Genomic DNA, 21,357 nt, shown 5'->3' on the forward strand with positions numbered 1-21,357 from the left:
GCCCAGCATGGCTGTTCTGAGGGCATTTGGGAAATGAGCCAGTAGACAGGAGACTTCTCTTTCTTTCTTTCTCTCTCTCTCTCTCTTTTTTTTTTTTTTTTTGACAGGCAGAGTTAGACAGAGAGAGAGAGACAGAATGGTCTTCCTTCCGTTGGTTCACTCCCCAAATGGCCGCCACGGCCGATCCGAAGCCAGGAGCCAGGTGCTTCTCCTGGTCTCCCATGCGGGTGCAGGGCCCAAGCACGTGGGCCATCCTCCACTGCACTCCCGGGCCACAGCAGAGAGCTGGCCTGGAAGAGGGGCAACCGGGACAGAATCCAGTGCCCTGACCGGGACTAGAACCCGGGGTGCCGGCGCCACAGGTGGAGGATTAGCCTATTGAGCCGCGGCGCCGGCCGAGACTTCTCTTTCTGTCTCTGCCTTTCAAATAAAATGAAAAGTAGAAAGAATAATAAAAATAAGAAAGACACAGGCTCTGGAGCCAGGCTGCCTGGCTAGAATTCTGGTTGTACCATTTTTCAGCTGCGTGATCACTTGAGCTCACTCTGCCTCAGTTTTCTCACCTGTAAAGTGGGGCTGATTATAGCAGCTACCCTGCAGGGCCAATGGGATTGCATGGGTTGACCAGTGCCTGCGTGTGGCACATGCTCCGTGAACAGCAGCCACCGGCACTGTCCGACCTGCAGGTGGGATGTGGCTGGGGCAGGCTGGGCTGGGGGAGATGACTCCTGCTTCACAGGCCCTGCTTTATCCCGTGTCCCAAGAGCAGGAGGGTGGGGTGACCTCGGTGCACCACGGAGTGCTCCTTCCTGCTGCCCCTACCCAGGCCACATCTTCTGGGGAAGGCTGGGGGGTGTGGCTCTGAACACACCAACTGGCCCCCCCGCAGGAAATGTGGCTGTGACTTCTCCCCCGCTCCCCAGCCGGTCCTGGCTGCCAGGCCTGGGACCTGCACCAGCACTTGCCACCTGACCCCCTTCTCGATGTCCGTGTTCAGACTGGGAAGTTAGAACCTCATTCCACCACGCGGCCCACTGGACCGGACCATGAGGATCAGCAGGGACCCTCTGGTCTCAGCCATGTCCATGGGTTCCTCACTTGGGTCCAGGAAGCCCGCACACTCACTGGGCTGCCTGCTACCTCCAGCTGCCCCTCGGGGCTTGGCAGACACAGCCACCTGTCTCCGGAGGCTCAGCTGGAAGCAGGCAAGCCAGTCCCCTCCAGAGACCCCTAGAAGCCTCTGGGGGCCTGGAAGGTAGCAACAGGCCTTTCAGTTACAGGGTCCAAACCCAGCGAGCAATGGCAGGCGCCGGAGGAGGAGGAAGGGAGCAGGAGACCCCAGGAAGCCCCCACCCAGCCGCTGCCCTTCTCAGAGCCTTGCCTCTTCCCTGCCACTGCCTGGCTTACAGGTGTGTGGGTGGGGGGAGGCAGTGAGAGGGACCTGCTTATCCGCCCCGGGGGTGGGAGGAGATGTATGGGACTGGATTTTTACAGGCTGGGGACAGGCCCCAGGCAGGAGCCACAGAGCTCAGAGAAAGGTGAACGGAGAAGACCTCTCTGACATGAAAGTGGCCCTGTGAGAGACTCAACTCTTGCATAAGGCCTGGAGCTGCCAGGACGCTCCCAACCAGAATAACTCCCCGCCAAGGCCTTCGGCTTTCTCCTCTAGGAAAAAAAAAAAATTACTCACCAATGGAACAGGCTGGAGCTGCCAGAAAGATGGTTATCATGGCGGGACCCCACCCCAGCAGCGGGAGACTGGGTGGCTCCCCACTTCCTCCCCCTCCCCGAACCCTCCTCTGTGCCCCCAGGTCAAGCACAGGTACCCACGGGCAAGGTGGCAGGGGAGCCAGGCCGCACCTTCCAGGCTCAGAGCAGATGCGAGTTTCCATGCTCCCATGTCTCTGCCAAGGAAAGGGCAGCCGGGGCCTAACCCTGGCCGAGCCCAGTGGCCTGGGAGTCGGGCTGGGCTGTGGGGCCAATGCTGGAGGAGCCCTAAGCTTTAGGGAATTATCTTCCACGCGTGTACGTGGAGAGGGGAGACATGGACGTGGTGGCTGCCTCTCACTTTGGCCGTGGAGCTCCAAGGCTACGCTGGGGGTCTCATGTTTGGAAGCCGCCCGCCCCGTGCCCAGCAGCTGCTACCCGCCCAAACTCGGGCCTCTGGGTTTCCTCTGGCCCCTGGCTCCTTCCCCGTCTCATGGAAAGATGGCCTCGAGGGCAGCGGACAGCAGCCCTGTGTCCTCGGGGAGGGCGTGGGAGGGGGGCAGCCCAGCTGGCTGAAGACTGTGGTTTTGCCTCCTCCAGTCTCTGGACTCCAAACCCCATCACCCTGGTCCCCCTGCCGCCTGCACGGAGAAGCCCCAGCCCCAGCCTGGTGGGGGTGGGGTGCACTGCTAACCACTTAAAAGGGCCGGGTACTGCATTCGGAACAGGTGAGGAGCCAGAGCCTTTGAACTGGAGGGGGCGGGGCTGCTGCTGGAAGATGGAAATCCTGGGCGGGGGCGCACAGCTCTATGGGAGAGGGCTGGGGATCAGGCGCCATGGAAGGCCCCCTCCAGCCCTGTCTTCCCCTCCCCACCCCTTAGTCCAGCCTCCCAGGCCCGGAGCTGGCACGGAGACAGCCAACTGAGTAATGTCTCGGGTGCTCAGTCAGGTGGGAGAGGACTTGCCCACTGCCTGGCCCCACCCGGAGTGGTCAGTCATCTCTTCCCAGGGGCAGGCCAGTGGATGGCCCTGCCTCTGCGGTGGCACAGGCACTGCTCTCCTCTGAGCGGGCAGAGCCCCGTATGGGGCAGAAGGGGCTGGGGAGTAGCTGTGGGGCCCCTTGGCCTGCTGGTTGGCAGGCTGGGAAGGAAAGGCAGGTCTGTGCACTAGGAGGCTGAGAAAGGAAGTCAGAGGACAGATGGCTTTGCCCCGTTGTCCCCTGCCTCCTGCCACCAGCCTCTGACTGCAGGCTCGGAGTGGGCCGGGCTGGTCAGGACCTGCCCCCAGCCTGCCTTCCTCCCCAGCAGGTCGGGGGAAAATTGCTCTCCTGGTCCTGCGTTTTTGAAGCCAGATCAAAGGTGGGACCCAGCTGGGCGCCCTAGTAAAATCTCAGCAATGTGGAGCCTCAGAGTTTCAGAGGTGAAACCAGGAGCTGGGGGAGGGACCAGCCCAGGCCCGGGCTGCAGGGGTCAGAGGCCAGGGGGCGGATGGAAACCAGAGCTGGGTGTGGAGCTGGTAGGCGTGGGCCAGGCTGGAAGCACCAGCGACTGAGGACTCCAGGCCAGGCCTGTCGCCTTGGTGTGCACTGCTGGTCTCAGTGCCAAGAACCCACCCCCAAGTCCCCTTCAGACACCTGCTCCCACCAGAGCGGGAAGTTCTCAGATCGGATGAAGCTGCCCCCAGCTGCGAACAAGAGCAACTTCCCACCTCCCCTGTCTGTGTTCAGACTGTGAAAGAAGCAGCTTCCGGGGGTGGGGGTGGGGATGGGGGGACTCTGAAGCTGAAGTTCAGGGCCATGCCCCGCACCATCTCACCCCTCCTCCACCTCCTGCTCCAGGTGCCCTCCTATGCAGGCCCAAAGAACGCCACTCTACCCTAGAGCTGTCACGTCTCCTGCTAGGAGTCACCTGGGCATCTCCCGTGTGGCAGCATGGCACGGATTAACAGGGTGCTGCACAGGTGCCTGGTGCTGTGTGGTGTGCTCTTGCACCAAGGTCATGCCATGTGTGCCCTGTGGGGTCCCCCAGAGACCTTGCTTCTCTTTCCCCAGGCTGGAGAGGCGTGGTTGCTGGGCCCTGCCAGTCACAGGGTGTCCAACAGAACTGGGAACGTCGACCCCAGCCCAGACTCCGAGAAGCCCTCCTTGGTGACAGTGGGACATCCCTCCTCTGCCCCAGTTCCAGCTCCTTCCAGGTGTTGAGATTTTTGGTAAGGCAGAGCTGGAATGGATAGTGAAAAAGTGTGTGCGCTTAAGTGCCTGGGTCTCCAGGCAGCCAAGCCTCAGTGGGCCCAGAGAGAGAGAGAGGAAAGGCAGGAGACAGTGCCACTCTGCAAACCCTGCTGTCACCAAGGCACTGTGCGACCCCAGCCAGCCTCTTTTCCCCCAGCCATAACCTCCCCTGTTAATTGTCCCTGCTCCAGAGGAGGCCGGGCAGGGGCTCTGAAGTGCCTCGGAAGGGAAGGAGATCCACACATGCAAGGGCTCATTAGAGGCATTGCACAGCCGTTTTGTGGGCCCCGATGTTGTTATTAATTTGATTATTGTTATTGTTATCACCATCATCACCCACTTCCTGAGTCTCTGCCAGCTGGGCCCATGTTCCCTGGGCAAAGAAGTTATGCTGCTAGGTGGACATCCGTCAGCTGCAGCCTCCTGGAGCCCATGCCCTCCACAAGCAGGGTCTCTGGGGAGCCCCTGGGAGGCTAGTGATGGGGCTGAGGCTTTTTTTTTTTTTTTAAGATTTATTCATTTGTTTGAAAGGCAAAGTTAGAGGAGGCAAGTGGGAGAGAGATCTTCCATCCGCTGGTTCACTCCCTGAATGGCCACAACAGCCAGTGCTGGGCCAAGATGAAGCTGGGAGCTTCTTCCAGGTCTCTCACATGAGTGCAGGGGCCAAAACACTTGGGCCATCTTCCACTGCTTTTTCCAGGCCATTAGCAGGGAGCTGGATTGGAAGTGGAGCAACTGGGACACTACATCACAACACCGGCATCTGAGGTGTGGCTTTAAAAAAAATTTATTGATGGGCCCTGCCACCCACAGTGGGGGCCCAGATGGAAGTTCCAGGCTTCAGGCTTCAGTCTGGCCCAGCTCTGCAGGCATTTGGGGGCTGAACCAGCAGATGGAAGATCTCTCCCCACCCCTAACCCATCACTCTGCCTTTCAAATAAATAAATCTTAAAAAAAAAAAAAAACTTATTTGGGAGATGGGCATTATGGCACAAGGGGTTAAGCCAGGCTTGTGACACTAGCATCCCATATCTGAGCACCACTCTGAGTCCCTGCTGCTCAGCTTCTGATCTAGCTCCCTGCTCATGTGCATGGGTGGCACCAGCTGATGCCCCTACCAGCAGGGGGACCGGCATGGAGCTCCTGGCTCCCAACTTCCAACTGACCCAGCCCTGGCTGTTACAGCTCTTTGGGAAGTGAACCAGCACAGGAAGATCTGTGTGTTGCTTTTTTCTTTTTCTTTTTCTTTTTCTTTTTTAATAGATTTACTTGTTTGAAAGCCAGAGTGACAGAGAGATGGGGTGGGAGTACAATATCTTCCATCTGTGGGCTTACTCCCATAATGCCTGCAACAGCCAGGTCTGGGCCAGGCTGAATGAAGCCAGGAACCAGGAACTCCATCCAGGTCTCCCACAAGGGACACAAGCACTTGAGCCATCCTCTGCTGCCTCCCAGGTGCACTAGCAGGGAGCTGGATCAGAAGTAGAGGCAGGGCCAGCGCCACGGCTCAATAGGCTAATCCTCCACTTGCGGCACCGGGACCCCAGGTTCTAGTCCCAGCTGGGGCACCAGATTCTGTCCCGGTTGCTCCTCTTCCAGTCCAGCTCTCTGCTGTGGCCTGAAAAGGCAGTGGAGGATGGCCCAAGTGCTTGGGCCCTGCACCCACATGGGAGACCAGGAGAAGCACCTGGCTCCTGGCTTCGGATCAGCGCAGTGCACTGGCCGCAGCACACCTGCCGCAGCGGGCATTGGAGGGTGAACCAACGGAAAAGGAAGACCTTTCTCTCTGTCTTTCTCTCTCAGTGTCCACTCTGCCTGTCAAAAAAAAAAAAAGTAGAGGATACTCGATATGAGTATGCGGGTGCCACTAAATTTTAATTGTATGTGAAAGGCAAAGAGACAGAGAATCTGCTGGTTCACTCCCCAAATGCCCCAACATCTGAGGCTGAGCAGACCAAAGTCACGAGCCAGGCGCTCAATTTGATCCTCCCAGGTGTGTGTCAGGGGCTCAGCCATCACCAGCCGCTTCCAGGGTGCATTAGTAGGAAGCTGGAATAAGCAGAGGCAGGATTTGATCCCAGGCACTCAGATATGGGATGCAAGACCAAGAAGTGGTCTAACCCCCGTGCCAAACGGCAGCCCCGGCGATGGCGCTGTGTGAGGAGTCTCTCCGCAGAGGCTCGGACACAATCTCTGTCCTAAGGAAGTGGCAAACAGGCCTGGTCAACAGCGGGCACTCAGTACCTGCTTTTAAACTGAATCTCGATGCCAGCCTGCGCTGGCTGCGGGGGGGTGAACACGCAGGGCATCTGCTTCTGGGAATGCCTTGGGTGCCCCCTGGTGGTGACCACGAAGGCTGACGAGACACCAGTGCCTTCCCACCTAAAGGAAGACAGTTCCTGGGGCCCTGCCCTTTCTTCCTGGGCTCCACAGACCCCAGCCCAAGGGAACTGGGGGCGGGAGGAACCAGGGCACAAGGAAGAACCCTGTGGGGAAGGATGGGGGGAATGTCTCGCTGGAAGATTCCATGGCAGTTGGTGGGCAGCCACTACCGGCCTGGGCAGGGAACCAGGGGCAGAGGAGTGGATGAGAAAGGCCGTGGCTCAGGAGCTGCTTCCCTGGGCAGCAGAGAAAGGCAGGGGGCAGGGGTGGGGGCGGGGGGGGACAGCAACTGTGTGTGGCCCTGGGCCGGGGAGCGAGGTGGATGCCGGGGTGTGACAGGGAGACGTGTCTGCTACCCTGTGAGTGCTTCATGGTCATAGACACGGAGCTGAGCTGGATCACTGAAGACGTGGACAGACCCAGGGCACACACGGACCATGGTGACCGGCCCCTAGGCGTCCGTCCGTCCCCTCGAGCCGTTCCCTGGCTGGGCGCCTAAGAGCCCCAGGGATGGTTCGCAAAGTCTGCGGCTCTGATGCCTCCATGGCTCTGCAGAGATGGGCAGCCACCGTCCAGCCGGGGTGGGGAGGCAGCCAGCGGTCAGGGCTGGCATGGCAGTGCCGGCGCTGACAGCATGGCAGACTCAGAGCCTCCACCACCCTCTCTCCCATGCTCTCTGCACCCCGGGGAGGGCCCCTCACCCTCTGGAGCCCAGGGATTAGGTGTGAGCAGCTACGTGCAAAAGAGGACAGGAGATGCCCAGGAAAAGGAAAGGGGGGAGGAGGTGGGCAGGGAGGGAGGAAGGACGTGGGGGCACAGGACGACGAGGCCCGGAAGAGAAGCAGGTAGGACTGCGAGTGGCCGTCAGGACCAGCGAGTGGCAGCTGCCTGTGCAGCTTACTGGAGCCAGCCATGGCCACCAGCGGACGGGACAAACCCAGGGCCTGGAGCGGAGGGAGACGAGCACCTTTGCAACTAGGAATGGGGAGAAAGTGACACCAAAGACACTGAAGGCAGCAGTGGCGGGAAGGGAAGACGGGGAGAAGACGGGAGAGATGGCTGCCCCCGCACCCGGCCCTGGCTCCACGAAGACCCAGCAGGTAGGGTGGGGCAACTCAGCAGGGGGCGGGCAGGAGTGAGTGGGGGTGGCGGGTACAGACTGTGTGCCCCATGGAGACACGTGAGGAGCTGCTCCGTACCCAGGCCTGGGCTCCATGGCTTTCCAGGGATGCGACCCAGAAGCTGGAACGTGTTAAAAGTGGTCGTGAGTCTAAAGCGTGGCCAGGGACACAGTGGACACTTAGGGGCCATCTTGGAAGGTGAGAGCTCTCTGCTGGGGGAGGGTTTGTAAAGGAGGCTCAAGGCCCCCGATGGTCCTGACATGAGGACAAGGGGTCATCTCCTTAGCAAGTGCCCCCTTCCTGGCTGTACCTCTACTAAGAGTAAGAAAAGAGAGTGTGCCAAAGGGCAAACCCAGCCACACAGCTCAAAACCCCTCCACACGCTCTTCTGGGTCACTTGTGCTGTCTTCGAGCTGGGGCCCCTGGGGAAGCTTCTGTGCCGGATGAGGTTGGCAGGGGCCCAGCGGGCTGTCCCACCCCACCACCCCCGAACCCCTGCACCCTGACAGAGCTGAATCACCGAGCCGGGTGGAGCCCCGGCCTTGACAGTGAAGCAATCGGAACTGGAAAGCTGGCCTGGGAACAGAATGTATGGGCTCCGAACAAGGCCCAGGAGAGGTGACTGGATGCAAATGTTCATTAGCTCAGCATACCTGACGTCCTCCCGCACTGGCCTCAATCCTCCTCCTCTTTTTTTTTTTTTTTTTAAGGCGTATTTATTTATTTGAAAGCTAGAGAGAGAAGGAGAAAGATCCTTCATCTGCTGGTTCATTCCCCAGATGGCTACAATGGGCAGGGCTGAGCCAGGCCACAGCCAAGAGCTTCCAGGTCTCCCATGGGGAAAGGGGCCCAAAAACCTGGGCCATCTTCCACTGCTTTCCCAGGCCACTAGCAGGGAGCCAGATGGGAAGTGGAGCAGCCGGGTCTCGAACTGGTGTCCGTATGGGATGCTGGCGTTGCAAGGCGGTGGCTTTACCCACTATGCCACAGCGCCAGTCCCCTTCCTCTTTTTAAAAAGATATACTTTATTTTGAAAGAGTTCTATACAGAGAGGGAGAGACAGAAGGAGAGAGAATCTTCCATCCGCTGGTTCACTCCCCAGATGGCTGCAATGGCGAGCATTGGCCCAGGCCAAAGCCAGGAGCCAGGAACTTCACTGGGGTCTTGCAACGTGGGTGGAGGGGCCCAAGCACTTGGGCCATCTTCTGCTGTTTTCCCAGGCCATAACAGAGAGCTGGATCAGAAGTGGAGCAGCCGGGACACAAACTATGGGATGCTGGTGTGGAGGGCAGCGGCTTTACCTGCTATGCCACAGCGCCGGCCACTACTGCAGGAGAGTCAGAAGTGAAAATAAACGTGTGTAAATAGTGTGACGGACGCCTTTCACACGTGTCAAGAACAGGGCAGAACACGGGAGCAAGACGCTTCAGCTGGGTGGGGATGAGGCGTGCAGACTCTGAGCAGGGTCTTGGAGGATGCGTAGGAGTTGGCCAGGAGGCAGGGCAGGGTAAGAACTGGTAGGTGTTTAGGAATGAGGGAAGAGGACAGGATTTGTAGGTGGAGGAGAAAAATACACAGGCGTGTACAGGGCTAGAAAGCAGCCTGGCTTTACCCGGAAGGCAGAGAACCTTCCATGGAAGGTTCTAGAGATGTTGCCTGATGTCTTTCTAGGGCTGACACAGAGAGGGGTGGCCTGGAAGAGACTTAACATTGGTCCATCCGTCACTGGGACGCAGGCCTTCCGCTCTGTGTTACCGTGCCAGCCCTTTCTGGCGTGCTGTTCAGGCTGTTGACTGCGACAGAAAGAGAATCGAGGAGGGGAACGGGCAGTGTTAAGTGTAGGGGCTGCTGGCCGGGCGCTCGTTCTAGGCACTTGTTCGAGGGCACCGGGTCTGAGCGCGAACGTGCATTTCCCCCGTGGGATGAACACGCAGGGGAGAGGGGAGCCGGCCCGGGCTGCAGGTGCCCCGGGGGCCCAGGAGGTCTCCCGAGAGCGAGCGGGGCGAGCTGGCCTCAAGCCAGAGAGCATTCCCGCTCTCCAAAGCCAGGCGGGCTTCCCGAGGCGCACGGCCACAGGCAAGTCTGGAGCGAGCAGCCCACCCGGGCAGCGCCGGCCACGCCGGGGGAAGCCGAGTCCCCGCTCAGCCGCCTGCCCGCCCGGGGCGCCGGTTAAAAGGTCCTGGGCACGCCCCCAGCCCCGAGGCGGACGAGGGCCGGCGGGGCCGGGGGTCTGCTCTGGGCTTCCTTCGGCCCCGACGCACGCGTGTGGGGGGCGCGGGGCGGGGGCCGGGGCGCCGCGACAGCCAGGTGGGGATTAGCAGGGGCTGGGGCTGTGACACCGAAAATCCTCTCAGGAATGTCCCGTCGCTCCAACTCCCGCCACGGTGGCGGGCGCCAAAATGCCGCGCTGTCCAAGTGGCCTCTCCCGAGGCGAAGACGGGCGAGGGGCTGAACGAGTGACTGGCGGCTTTCCACTCACCAGGCGAGAGGCTGAGTGGGAGCCGACGGCCGCCGGCGAGCAAGACGCGGCCCTGCCACACCTGGGCGAGACTGGACTGGAGGCGAAATGTATATGCTATTTATAGGGCCTCACCCTAAGGACTTCTGATTGGCTTTAGGGCAGATCTATCACTCATCTTCTGGGTTAGAGGTGGGTGGAAGGTCAACCACGACCAATACAGGAACAGTCCTCAGCTAAACCCCGCCCCACCCAGCTTCCTGTCGCTGTCCATCAACGACACAGTGGGCGGGACTTTGCCTCCCGCCAGTTGGCCGAGGAACACGTCGTTCATTCTTCCGTAGGTTTCCGGTTGGTGCCCTCTACCGTCCGTCAGTGACCCTTCACAGACCTATTGGCCAAACCAACGTCGCTCTAGATGACCCTCGGTGATTGGTTAGTAGTGCTGTCGGTCCCCAATGTCCCGACCGCTTACTGGTGGGCGCTGCCGTCGCTCGGGCGGTGGCGGGCTCCGGGATTGGCGGGCTCTAGGCGGGCGGTGTCAGGCTCTCGGTGGCGGCGGAGGCGGCGGAGGCCAGGGAGGAAGATGTCGTAATGAGCGGTGGGTCCTGGCCGCTGCCGGCGGGGTCTTTCCGGCCCTCAAGGGTCGGGAAGGTGGGCAGAGGCCGCGGGGAGGGGGAGCCGGCGCCGGGGGATCCCCCCTGGGGCCAGGCCTGGCGTCGGGGCCCGGCTTCGGGAGGGGCGGGGGAGGGAGGATTCCCGCCCGGAGGAGGAGCGGGGCTGGCCAGCCGGGCGGAGGCACCCGGAAGGGGGCGTTCGACTCCCCGCCCCCTCGGAGCCCGCTGGGCGGGAGGGCGGCCGCTTCCGGGGAAGCGGGCACCTGGGGCGTGCGTGGCACCCCCTCAGCCGGGTCGCCGGCCCTCCTCAGAGCTGCCCGCCTGGTGGGCAGTGCCCGGGCCTGTCCTGAGGAGACGGCGCGCAACCCTCGTGCTCGCCGTGGGTCTGGGGGACGCCCCCGGCCTCGAACTCTAGGTGCCCACCGGCGACGCGGGACCCTCTGGAGGGCAGAGGGGGGCGAGAGAATTTTTTCTTTCAGACGGTGCCCCCCCGCCCCCAACATGGGCGCTGCTGGGCGCGGACGCCAGCCCTGGTGACCGATGTACCCCAGTGAGGGAGTGGTCTCGGGGCACTGCCGCCTTAGCCCGCGGAGTGGGCACCAGCCTTTGAGTGCACGCACGCGCCGCGCGCTCGGGCCCTGCCAGCTCTTTGGCAGAATTGCGAGCAGTTCGAGAACTTGCTGACAGGGCCCCCGTGCCCCCGTTTCCTGACTCCCCGGGGCGGGGTGGGGCGAGGGGGCCAGACGGTCCCAGGGAATGGCTGAAGAGAGACTTGGAGTCTTCCTGCACCCCACCTTCATCCCCTGATCGCGCTCAGCCCCGTCCCCGCGGGCTTTGTGAGCTCAAGAGACTGTGGTCCTCGCGGGGCAAAGGAGAAGCCTGCCCTTGCCGCCTTCCTTGGCTTTGGAGTCGAGGGTCTTTGGCTGGGCGTCTCAGCCTACGTTGTCCAGGAGCTCTGTCCCTGAAGGGTACTTCCTATGAAGTGCTTTAGATGAGGAATTGGCCCAAGGGCACCTGTCACAGATCATTACAGATTGCAGGAAGTGGCAAGGTGGGGCCTAAGTGTTGGGTTGGTTAACTTTTTTTTTTTTTAAAGATCTGTTTATCTTCCATCAACTGGTTCACTCCCCAAATGGCTGCAACAGCACAGAGCCAGGCTGCAGTTAGGAGCTTCCTCCATGTCTCCTATGTGGGTGGCAGGGGCACAAGCACTTATGCCATCCTCTGCTGCTTTCCCAGGCACATTAACAGGGAGCTGGACCAGCCAGGATTTGAACCAGGACCCATAAGGGATGCCAACCTCGCAGGTGGCGGCTTAACTGCTGGTGCCACAACACCAGCCCCTGGATTGGTTATTTTGGATGATGAGATTTTTAGGGTTAGAAAATTGAGATGTTGGCCAGCTCACCCAGAGGCTGAGGAGATGGTGATGGTAGAGTCCACAGCACAGCAGTCCTTTGATGACTAACAAAGAAGCCCATTGTCTGCAATCATGAATATGACTGCAGTGTCTTTTGTTTTAAATTCTGTGTGTGATAAAGTGGATGAATTTGTCAGGCAATCTATCAATCGGGCTGGTGATATCAGCGTTCCCATTGCTGCTTTTTTTTTTTTTTTTTTTAAGATTTATTTTATTTATTTGAAAGAGTTACAGAGAGACGTAGAGACACAGAGAGAGGTCTTCATCCGCTGGTTCACTCCCCAGATGGCCATGGCCGGAGCTGCGCAGATCTGAAGCCAGGAGCTTCATCCAGGTCTCCCTCATGGATGCAGGGGCCCAAGCACTTGGGCCATCTGCTGCTGCTTTCCTAGGCCATAGCAGAGAGATGGATCGGAAGTGGAGCAGCCGGGACTAGAACCGGCGCCCATATGGAATGCCGGTGCTTTAGGCCCGGGCTTTAACCCGCTGTGCCACAGTTCCGGCCCCCCATTCCTGCTGCTGCTTTTTTTTTTTCCCCCATTGCTTCTAACAGGTGTTAATACCTATTGGAAATGGATTCTCACTGGCTAGGGTGATTGGCCAGTTTTCTCATTCTAGATCTGCCACTTGGGTAACTGGCTTATTAACCTTTTCCGGTTAAAAGCAACAATGGGATAGAGAAGTGGTTCTGACATAGTTATGAACCCCCTAAGCTAGGGCGCTAAAGGCACAGACTCTCTGCCAAAGAAACCCAGGGAGAGTTTGTTCATAGTCCAGTCGTTACCTGACTGCCCAGCAAGGACAGCTGGCTGCAGGAGGGAAAGCTTGGCATTGCTGTGGGCAGCACATGGACTGGCCACTTTCTCTCAGACTTAGTGTTTGGGCCGTGGTGGCCTACGGAGGCAGAGAGAAGCTTTCACAGGATTTTGGCAAATATGTTGGTAAAAGCACTTTATGGCAGTCCAGCAGGTGGGGTAGTTCATGTTGACCTTGAATTCTTCTGGTGGTTTAATAGCAGCCCTTTGGGCCGGCGCCACAGCTCACTTGGCTAATCCTCCACCTGCGGTGCCAGCACCCCGGGTTCTAGACCCAGTCGGAGTGCCGGAGTCTGTCCTGGTTGCTCCTCTTCCAGTCCAGCTCTCTGTTGTGGCCCGGGAAGGCAATGGAGGATGGCCCAAGTGCTTGGGCCCCTGCACCTGCATGGGAGACCAGGAGGAAGCGCCTGGCTCCTGGCTTCGGATTGGCTTAGCTCCGGCTGTAGCAGCCATTTGGGGGGTGAACCAACGGAAGGAAGACCTTTCTCTCCGTCTCTCTCTCTCTCACTGTCTAACTCTGCCTGTCAAATTAAAAAAAAAAAAGATTATTTATATTTGAAAGGTAGAGTTACAGAAAGAGACAGAGACAGAGATCTTCCATCTGCTGGTTCATTTCCCCTGTGGCTGCAATGGCCAGGCTAAAGCCAGGAACCTGGAACTCCAACCAGGTCTCCCACGTGGGTGGTTTGGGCCATCTTCTACTGTTTTCCCAGGCGCATTAGCAGGGAACGTGATTGGAAGTGGAGCAACTGGGACTCGAACCAGTGCTCAAAGAGGTGCTGGTGCTGCAAGTGGCAGCCTCAGCCACTGTGCCTCAGTGCTGGTCCCAGCAGGTTCTTGTTCTAAAACTTTGGTTTATCCCCTCTGTTCTCTGTGTGCACGCATGTTGGAAGCCTTGCTTCCGAACACTGAAAAATTTAGGAATGACTTTTGAATGAGATGGGCAGTGGCCACAGACTGAGAAACAGAGAAACGTTGCTTTAAAGAGTGTGTAGCACATTAGAAAGTGTAGGGGTGTGTGGTGCAAACTCCTCTGGCTTTGTAGGATTGCGTGGTCTCAGCCTAACCCCACATACTTTCTTAGGAGTGTATTGGGCGGTCGAGCTGCAGTGTCCTTTTGGATGGGATTTATGGATTTACTCCCAGTCTGGTGTAAACCAGGAATACTTTGTCTGTGGGCTGGACCAAACCAGTCTGTCCTGGGCTTGGAAGTGCACGTCTTTATGGAATGCATGGGCTGGTGTTTGCTTTCGTTTTGGGTATGTGTGACTTCTAGACCTGTTGTAGGAAGGGGAAAAGCTCTCTCCCTTTATTTCTTCCTCCGTAGAGCCAGCACGTGGTCTTTGTATTTCTGAAGTGTAGTTGAAAGCCTGTCTCTAGGGGTGCGCTGGCTGGGTGACCCGCGGAGCAGGGTTTGGCAGGCCGTGCTCTCCAGGAGACCCCGGGGAGGAGCGCCCACACTTCTGTCAGTCATCTGTTGGAGCAGGCTGGGAAGATGAACCTGTGGGATATTCCCTCAAGAGCAGTGTCAGGCTAAGTAGGAAAGGGCTTGGGGTGTGCCCTGAGGGGATGCGCCCAGGCTGGTGGGCTTGTTCCAGTTGGCAGATTCCAAAAGGGAAAAATGATGTGTGTACTGCCTCGTGCAAAGTGAAAAGCAGCTCCCGGAGCGAGCCTGGAACAGGCCTGGCAGCCAGGAGAGCTGTGGCTGCCTCTCCGCGTCGGGGAAGTACTCTTTCGGAACGCTCCGAGCGTGCCACTGCCCGCGGCACTGCTGTGCTGCTCCTTAGAGTGGACTGGCGGCGGGTGCAGTCTGGACGATGAGCTGGGCCCAGGAGCAGGAGGCTGTGAGAGGGCTCAGTGTCCAGTGTCAGCGCTTCTGTGGGCCCTGCTGAGACCTCAGGCGGTTTGTGTCACCGGACAAGCATGCTGGCAGACCAGCCACTGGGATCTCATCGCGGCTCTCGTTCGTTAGCTGTGCTGTTTCAACATCAGTTACCTGCCGTCCCCAGCCTTGCCCCACTGTGCAGGGCAGAGGCTTGGCCTGGACGTGCTTTAGTTGCTGAGTGCTCTGCAATGCCAGTTAGTCCCTCTGTGGTGACTTAGGCCTTTCATCTCAGCCGCGGGGTGAAAGTGGCTCAGAGGAGCTGGCAGGCACTGGTGTGAACCTCTCCAAATGTCCTCTTTCAAGAGCTTCCTCTTCGGGGTTGTCACCTCTCCCGTAGGATTTAGTGGCGTCAGAGTGGCCTCCGAGAGAGTGGGAGCAGGGAGGAAGGCAGCAGGGAGGGCCACGTGATCGGAAGTGGACTGTTGATGTCTAATTGGACATCTCAGATCAGCCTAGAAAAAAACCAGAGCAAGACATTTTCTAACCTTCAGAGAAGTAACTGGTAAGCCAGCCCTCTTCTCTCGGGGGAAATGAAGTCACCCCTCGTTTCGGGAGCAGATCCTAGCCCGGGGTGAGTGTAGAGAGTGACTCAGAGATCCGCGTGCCAAAGCGGAGGGAGAAAGCAGTGTGCTTGCAGCCGATGAGATCCTGTAGGGGAAACGCAGCGCGCTCTCTTTTTACGCCTGCCCTCTAAGGCAGTGCTCTTTGACGAAAACGCTTTGCACCATTTCCTGGGGCTGCTTTGGTTGTGGTGAGAGTTCTCCTGTATCATTGCTGTCCCCGGCACCCCTTCTCCAGAGTCCCTTCGGCTCCAGTAACAATGGGGTGTGGCCCAGGCAGAATGCAAACTAGCACACCACAGGGCCCCTTTCTGGGGAGAGGCGTGCAGGGTGGAGATGGTCGAGAGGTATTCTGTTCAGGTGCCCGTGTTGTCCAGCTGCGTTTCCCCCGGCCGTGTCAGTGGAGAGGAGCCCTGACACGTGCTGCCCTTGTGTGTGTGCTCAAGGGTTTGTCCAGGAGCAGGACTGGGCTGCGCTGGCTCCTGCTCAGGCTCTCGCCCTCGGGGGCTGACCTACACTTGGGACTGGATCCTCGCCCAGTGCCCGGAGATGCAGATCTGCAGGTGTTCTCCTTTGCTTCTCAAACTCCACTGAGGCTCTCCAACTCCACTGCCTCCGGGTTCATTCATTCATTCAGCAAATACATACTAAGCACCTGCTGTATGCGGGGCACTGGGGTAGTTGGTTCAGTGAGGAAGACAGAGAAGTCCCTGCCTTTAGGAATCTCTCTCAGTGGGAGACTAATAGACATTTTGTTAGAGAGTGGGAAATGCAGAGGGGAACCTGGAAGAGAGGACAGGAACGTGTGTGAGGTGGGAGCAGCTGACGTAGGTGGTCAGGGAAGGGAGGGGACTGAACAGCAGTGCAGAGACCTGGAGAAGCACCCCACCCCGCGCCCCCAGTATGTTCTGGGAACAGCAAGGAGGCCAGGTGACCCAAGTAGTGAGTGAGACAGGAGGGTAGGTCACCGAGGGGCCTTCTGTGTTGTAGGGACTTTGGCTCCTACTTTGAGTGGGACAGTAGGGGGCCTCTGAGCAAGGAGGAAGTTTAATGGGTCTCATTCTGTATTCATGTTGAGAATAGACTTCAGGGGTCAAGGTTGGATACCCAGCTTAAGAGGCTTAGTTGGTTATACAGGTGAGAGAGTATGGGGACCTGGGACCCAGGTGATGATGCAGAGGTGGGGAAATGAGTCCGATTCAGAATATACTTGGGGGCCTGTGCTGTGTCACAGCATAAGCTGCAGCCTGCAGCGCTGGCATCCCATATGGGTGCTGGTTTGGCCTCCAGCTGCTCCACTTCCAATCCAGCTCCCAGCTAATATGCCTGGGAAAGCAGCAGCAGATGGACTAAGTACTTGGGCCCCTGCACCCACATGGGACACCCAGATGAAGCTCCTGGCTCCTGGCTTTGGACCGGCCTAGGTCCAGCCTTTGTGGCCCTGTGGGGAGTGAACCAGCAAATAGAAGATGTCTCTCTCTCTCCTTCTCTCTCTCTCTGTCTCTGTCTCTTCCTCTCTATTTTTAACTCTGACTTAAAAAGTGATATATTTGAAGGCAGAGCCAAATATGCTTACTGGCTGTCAAATGCAGGACATAGAAAAGAGAACTCCTAGAATTTGGCTGAGCAGCTCACGCAGTCACCATTGGTGCAGTGTGGATTTCTGAAGGAAGCGCAGAATTAGGGAGATGTCAGAAGCACGGATTTAGGATGCCTGGTAATATATCTAAGTGGCAATGCCAGCTGGCAGTGGGGCGTACAAACCTAGATAGAAGTTTGTAGTCAGCCGGCGCCGCAGCTCAATAGGCTAATCCTCCGCCTGCGGCGCCGGCACACCGGGTTCTAGTCCTGGTCGGGGTGCTGGATTCTGTCCCGGTTGCTCCTCTTCCAGTCCAGCTCTCTGCTGTGGCCCAGGAGGGCAGTGGAGGATGGCCCAAGTGCTTGGGCCCTGCACCTGCATGGGAGACCAGGAGAAAGCACCTGGCTCCTGGCTTCAGATCGGCACAGCGCGCCAGCCGCAGCGGCCATTGGAGGGTGAACCAATGGAAAAGGAAGACCTTTCTCTCTGTCTCTCTCTCTCACTATCCACTCTGCCTGTCCAAAAAAAAAAAAAAGTTTGTAGTCATCATTACATAGAATCTACATATTATTGCTTTTTTTTAAAGCCAGGAGATTAGATGAAATCTCCAGGAAACAGGTGTAGAGAAAGGTAGGTCCAAGGGTAGCCCAACCATCAGAATTTGAAAGGAGAGGAGGAACCAGCAAAGGAGATTGAGAAGTAGCCAGAGAGGCAGGAGACCAAGCCAGCAAGTGTGTCCTAGAAGCTGAGGGAAGAAAGGTTGCAAGGAGGAAGAGCAGTTGATTCACTGTCGGATCCACACAGAAGAGGAGGTGTAAGGATTGGCCATTAGGTCTAGCAACAGGGAGGTCTGTTGGTGGCGGGAAGGTGAGCAGTTGTAGCTGGGATGGGGCTGGTGCAGTGAGGTGAGATTGAGACACGTTCAAGAAAGACAGGGTTGGGGACAGCAGGAATAGGCAAGGAGTTTTGCTTAGCTGGTGAAGGAAATTTTGAAATTGTGAACACACTGTTGAGAGCATGGTGGCACCACAGGTTAAGCTTGGGATGCTCACATCCCATATCAGAGTTCTGGTTTTAGCTGCTGCTGCTCCTCCTCCTCCTCCTCTTCCTCCTCCTCCTTTTTTTTTTTTTTTAAGATTTATTTTATTTGTTTGAAAGAGTTACTGAGAGAGGCAGAAACAGCGAGAGGTCTTCATCTGCTGGTTCTCTCCCCAGATGGCTGCAAAGGCCAATCTGAAGCCAGGAGCTTCTTTCAGGTCTCCCACATGGGTGCAGCAGGGAGCTGCATTGGAAGTGGAGCCACCAGGACTTGAACCGGCGCCCGTATGGGATGCCAGCACTGCAGGCTGGGGCTTTAGCCCGCTGTGACACAGCACCAGCCCCAGCTGCTCTACTTCTGACCCAGCTTCCTGCTAATGCATCCTGGTAGGCAGTGGATAATGGCTGTGACACCCACATGGGAAACCTGGATGAATTCCTGCCTCCTGGCTTTAGTCTAGCCCAGCCCTGGCTGTTGTGTGGGTTTGTAGAGTGAACCAGCAGATGGAAGATTCATTCTCTCTCTCTCCCTCTCCCTCTTTCTCCCTGTCACTGTGCCTTGAAATAATTTTTTTTAAAACTGCAGACACAAATGAGGATCAGGGGCTGAGGCTGGGGGTGAGAGTTGAGGGTAGGGAACAGTAAGGCTCAGGAAGGGGGCTGGGGAGGGACAGGACCTCCATGCCTCACTCACCTCCCTCTCCAGCCTTCGAGGAGGGGGCCGCTCCCAGCACTGCTCTTGTTTAATGGAAGTCAGTGAAATGTGTTTGACCGTTGTTGGGCTCTTGGATAGTGCTTATTGTGATTGCTAGATTTGCTTCTCCAAGTGTTCGGTGCAGTTTGGAGTCTCCCACAGTTGGGGTGCTGTTCCCCAGTCCAAGCTGATTCTCTTCGCCCATTCATCAGCTTCCTTTGAGGCCCAGCTTTGTTCTCTGAAACTAGCCGTGGCTTGCTTTTCACTCACCAGCCCTGCATTCTTCCAGGCTAGGCAACTGGGAAAGCCTAGGCTTAGAGACTGTGTTGTTGGCTTTTGGCCCAGCTAAGCTGACCAAAATAGCCAGGAGAAGCAGTGTTTGCACAGAGTGAAATTCCTCCAGGGGAAATACCACAGCGGCCTCAGAGGCCACAGCCAGGCTGGTGGGGAGCCAGGAGGCAAAAAAAAAAAAAAAAAAAAAAAAAAATCGGCCTGGGTGTGGAATGTTAACCAGGTTCTGGCTACGGCAGCCATGTCCTTTCTGTGGGCGCCCTTCTCTCCCGTTCCCTGTGTCCAGTGTGACCGGTGAGCTGGCCCCTAGCAAGATGGCCAGAGCCCAGGCGCCCTCCTGTTACGCTGTGTCAGTTGCTGTACAGAGACATTCCATGCCCTCCTGGGCTGGGGGACGCACTGGCACTAGCAAGGTCACCTAAAGGAGGGAGCTGTAAAGGAGCACCCAAGGACAGCGCTGGCCAAACGGAGAGAGCGCGTGGGGCTCCACGGGAGCGAGCGGGGTTAGTTCCCGAGAGATGAAAAGTGAAGTGTGAGTTGGGAGAGTTGGAAGGGCAGAGCGGCTGTAGCTACAGGGGAGGGCCAGGGAGGGGGCGTCTTCTGGCCTCAGTGAGCTTATCTTTAGAGCATCCGGACATCATCCAGGGGGCCGATGGGTTGGCTGGAGGGATTTTGCATTTTGAAAAGATTCTTCAAACCCTGTTGTGGAGGTTGGATAAGAGGGGCAAGGCTAGAGCCTAAGAAGTTCTTGGCAGAACCTTGGGCTGGGCCGGGCTGGGCTGGGCCGGGCTGAGTGGTTAATGCTAGGAAAATGGCGATGGTGCTGGAGAGCGGCAGGAGATTGGAGAATTGGAGAGGGAGTTCTGTTAGGAATTGGGATCATCAGCCAGCGCCGTGGCTCACTTGGCTGATCCTCCACCTGCGGTGCCTGCACCCCGGGTTCTAGTCCCAGTTAGGGTGCCAGGTACTAGTCCTGGTTGCTCCTCTTCCAGTCCAGTTCTCTGCTGTGGCCGAGGAGGGCAGTGGAGGATGGCCCAGGTGTTTGGGTCCCTGTACCCGCATGGGAGCCCGGGAGGAGGTACCTGGCTCCTGGCTTCAGATCGGCGCAGCTCCGGCTGTAGTGGCCATTAGGGGAGTGAACCAATGAAGGAAAGACCTTTCTCTCTGTCTCTCTCTATCTATAACTCTCTCTCTGTCTCTCTCTCTCTCTCACTCTCTAACTCTGCCTGTCCAAAAAAAAAAAAAAAAGGAATTGGGGTTATCAGCATTCGGTGATTCACTGGGGATGAGTTTGACACTAGGTTTTATTGTGATTGGAAATTCTGGAAGACAGTCTGGTTTAACCAAAGACACTCGTTGAACCCACAGGGCTGTGCTGAGTGCTGGCCTTGATGTCAGCAGTTCACTGGAAAAAGACATGGCTTACCGTGGGGAGCTCTTTCCTAGTCCCCTACCTTAGTTCCCTCGTGATTTTATGGGTAGTCAGTGTTCCCAAAGGGCTTGGCTCCATCTCAGGGCAGCTGCAGGGCCAAAGGCTCCTTAGGGGTCTGAAGGAAGGCCAGTGGGGCCCAAGGGTGATCCTGGGGTGTCAAAGCTGGACTTGTCTGTGGGCAGCACAAAAGGAAGACCCACGGAAGAGAGGCCTTGCTTGGATGGACAGATCGGGAGAGGGAGGAAGGGAAAGCAGTGCTGGGGACAGGAGGAAGAGCCCAGAGACCCAGGGAGGTTTTTCTGCTGGTTTGGGGGTTGAATCGGACTTCAGTGAGGGGAAAGAAAAGTCGGGTGTGGCCCCGTCGGGTACCTGGCACTGCTGCCCCCGTCACAAGCCTGGTTGGATGCCTTTGGGAGTTTTCCGTGTTGCCTTGGAGAGGCACTGTTGCTGTGTAGTAAATTACTGGAAAACTTCAGCCCAGGGACTGTTGGGAAAATGTCAGCCAACCTGAATTAATGAAAAGCCTGACTGATATAATTCGAAAGAAATGCAGCTTTTTCTTTTAAGAATATGCAGTGACCCCACTTACAATGTTGCTGGACGCAGGTTTCAGGGACCTGATGTGAACTGCTGTTAAAAGCAAATGGTGCTGTTAAAATGGAGGAAGTGGCATAAAACAATTATAAAACTCCGCCCCAGAGCCCCTTTGCAGTCTTCCTACACCATTTGGCCTCACTGCCGTACGAAGGAAAAGTTAAGCACAATTTATGTCCAAATTACATGTTAAATATAAGGTTCCAAATCAATGAGCTTCCAAGAAACCTTTGATCATACTGTAGTCTTGAAGTTACCTGTCTCAGCTACTTTTTTTTTTTAAATTTATTTACTTATTTATTTGAAAGAGCTATGGCAAGAGAGGGAGAAATAAGGAGAGGGTAGAGAGATCTTCCATCTACTGGTTCACCCCGTAAATGGTCACAATGACCAGGGCTGGGCCAGATGGAAGCCGGGAGCCAATAGCTTCATCTGGGTCTCCCATGTGGGTACAAGGGCTCAAGCCCTTGGGCCATCCTCTGCTGTTTGTTAGGTTATAAGCTCAACAGAGAAAGACACAGGTACATATTTATG

General features: G+C 57.2%; 1 protein-coding gene across 3 annotated transcripts in view; it reads left to right on the forward strand.

The window, feature by feature from the left end:
* Positions 1-10,305: 10,305 nt before the first annotated feature.
* SP2 (Sp2 transcription factor) overlaps positions 10,306-21,357 on the forward strand; it is a 34,739-nt gene continuing 23,687 nt past the window's right edge. Inside the window, exon 1 of one of the 3 annotated variants that reach the window (XM_062215842.1) lies at positions 10,306-10,333. Coding sequence is in view for 1 of the 3 variants with exons in the window: in XM_062215841.1 (XP_062071825.1) it covers positions 10,493-10,499 (7 nt within the window). In the remaining 2 variants the exon portion in view is untranslated. Of the gene's footprint in view, positions 10,334-10,441; positions 10,553-21,357 lie in introns of those variants that run through there. The other 2 variants (XM_062215841.1, XM_062215843.1) reach the window with 2 other exon arrangements.

The sequence above is a fragment of the Lepus europaeus genome, chromosome 18, assembly GCF_033115175.1.
Source record: "Lepus europaeus isolate LE1 chromosome 18, mLepTim1.pri, whole genome shotgun sequence".
Classification (NCBI taxonomy): domain Eukaryota; kingdom Metazoa; phylum Chordata; class Mammalia; order Lagomorpha; family Leporidae; genus Lepus; species Lepus europaeus.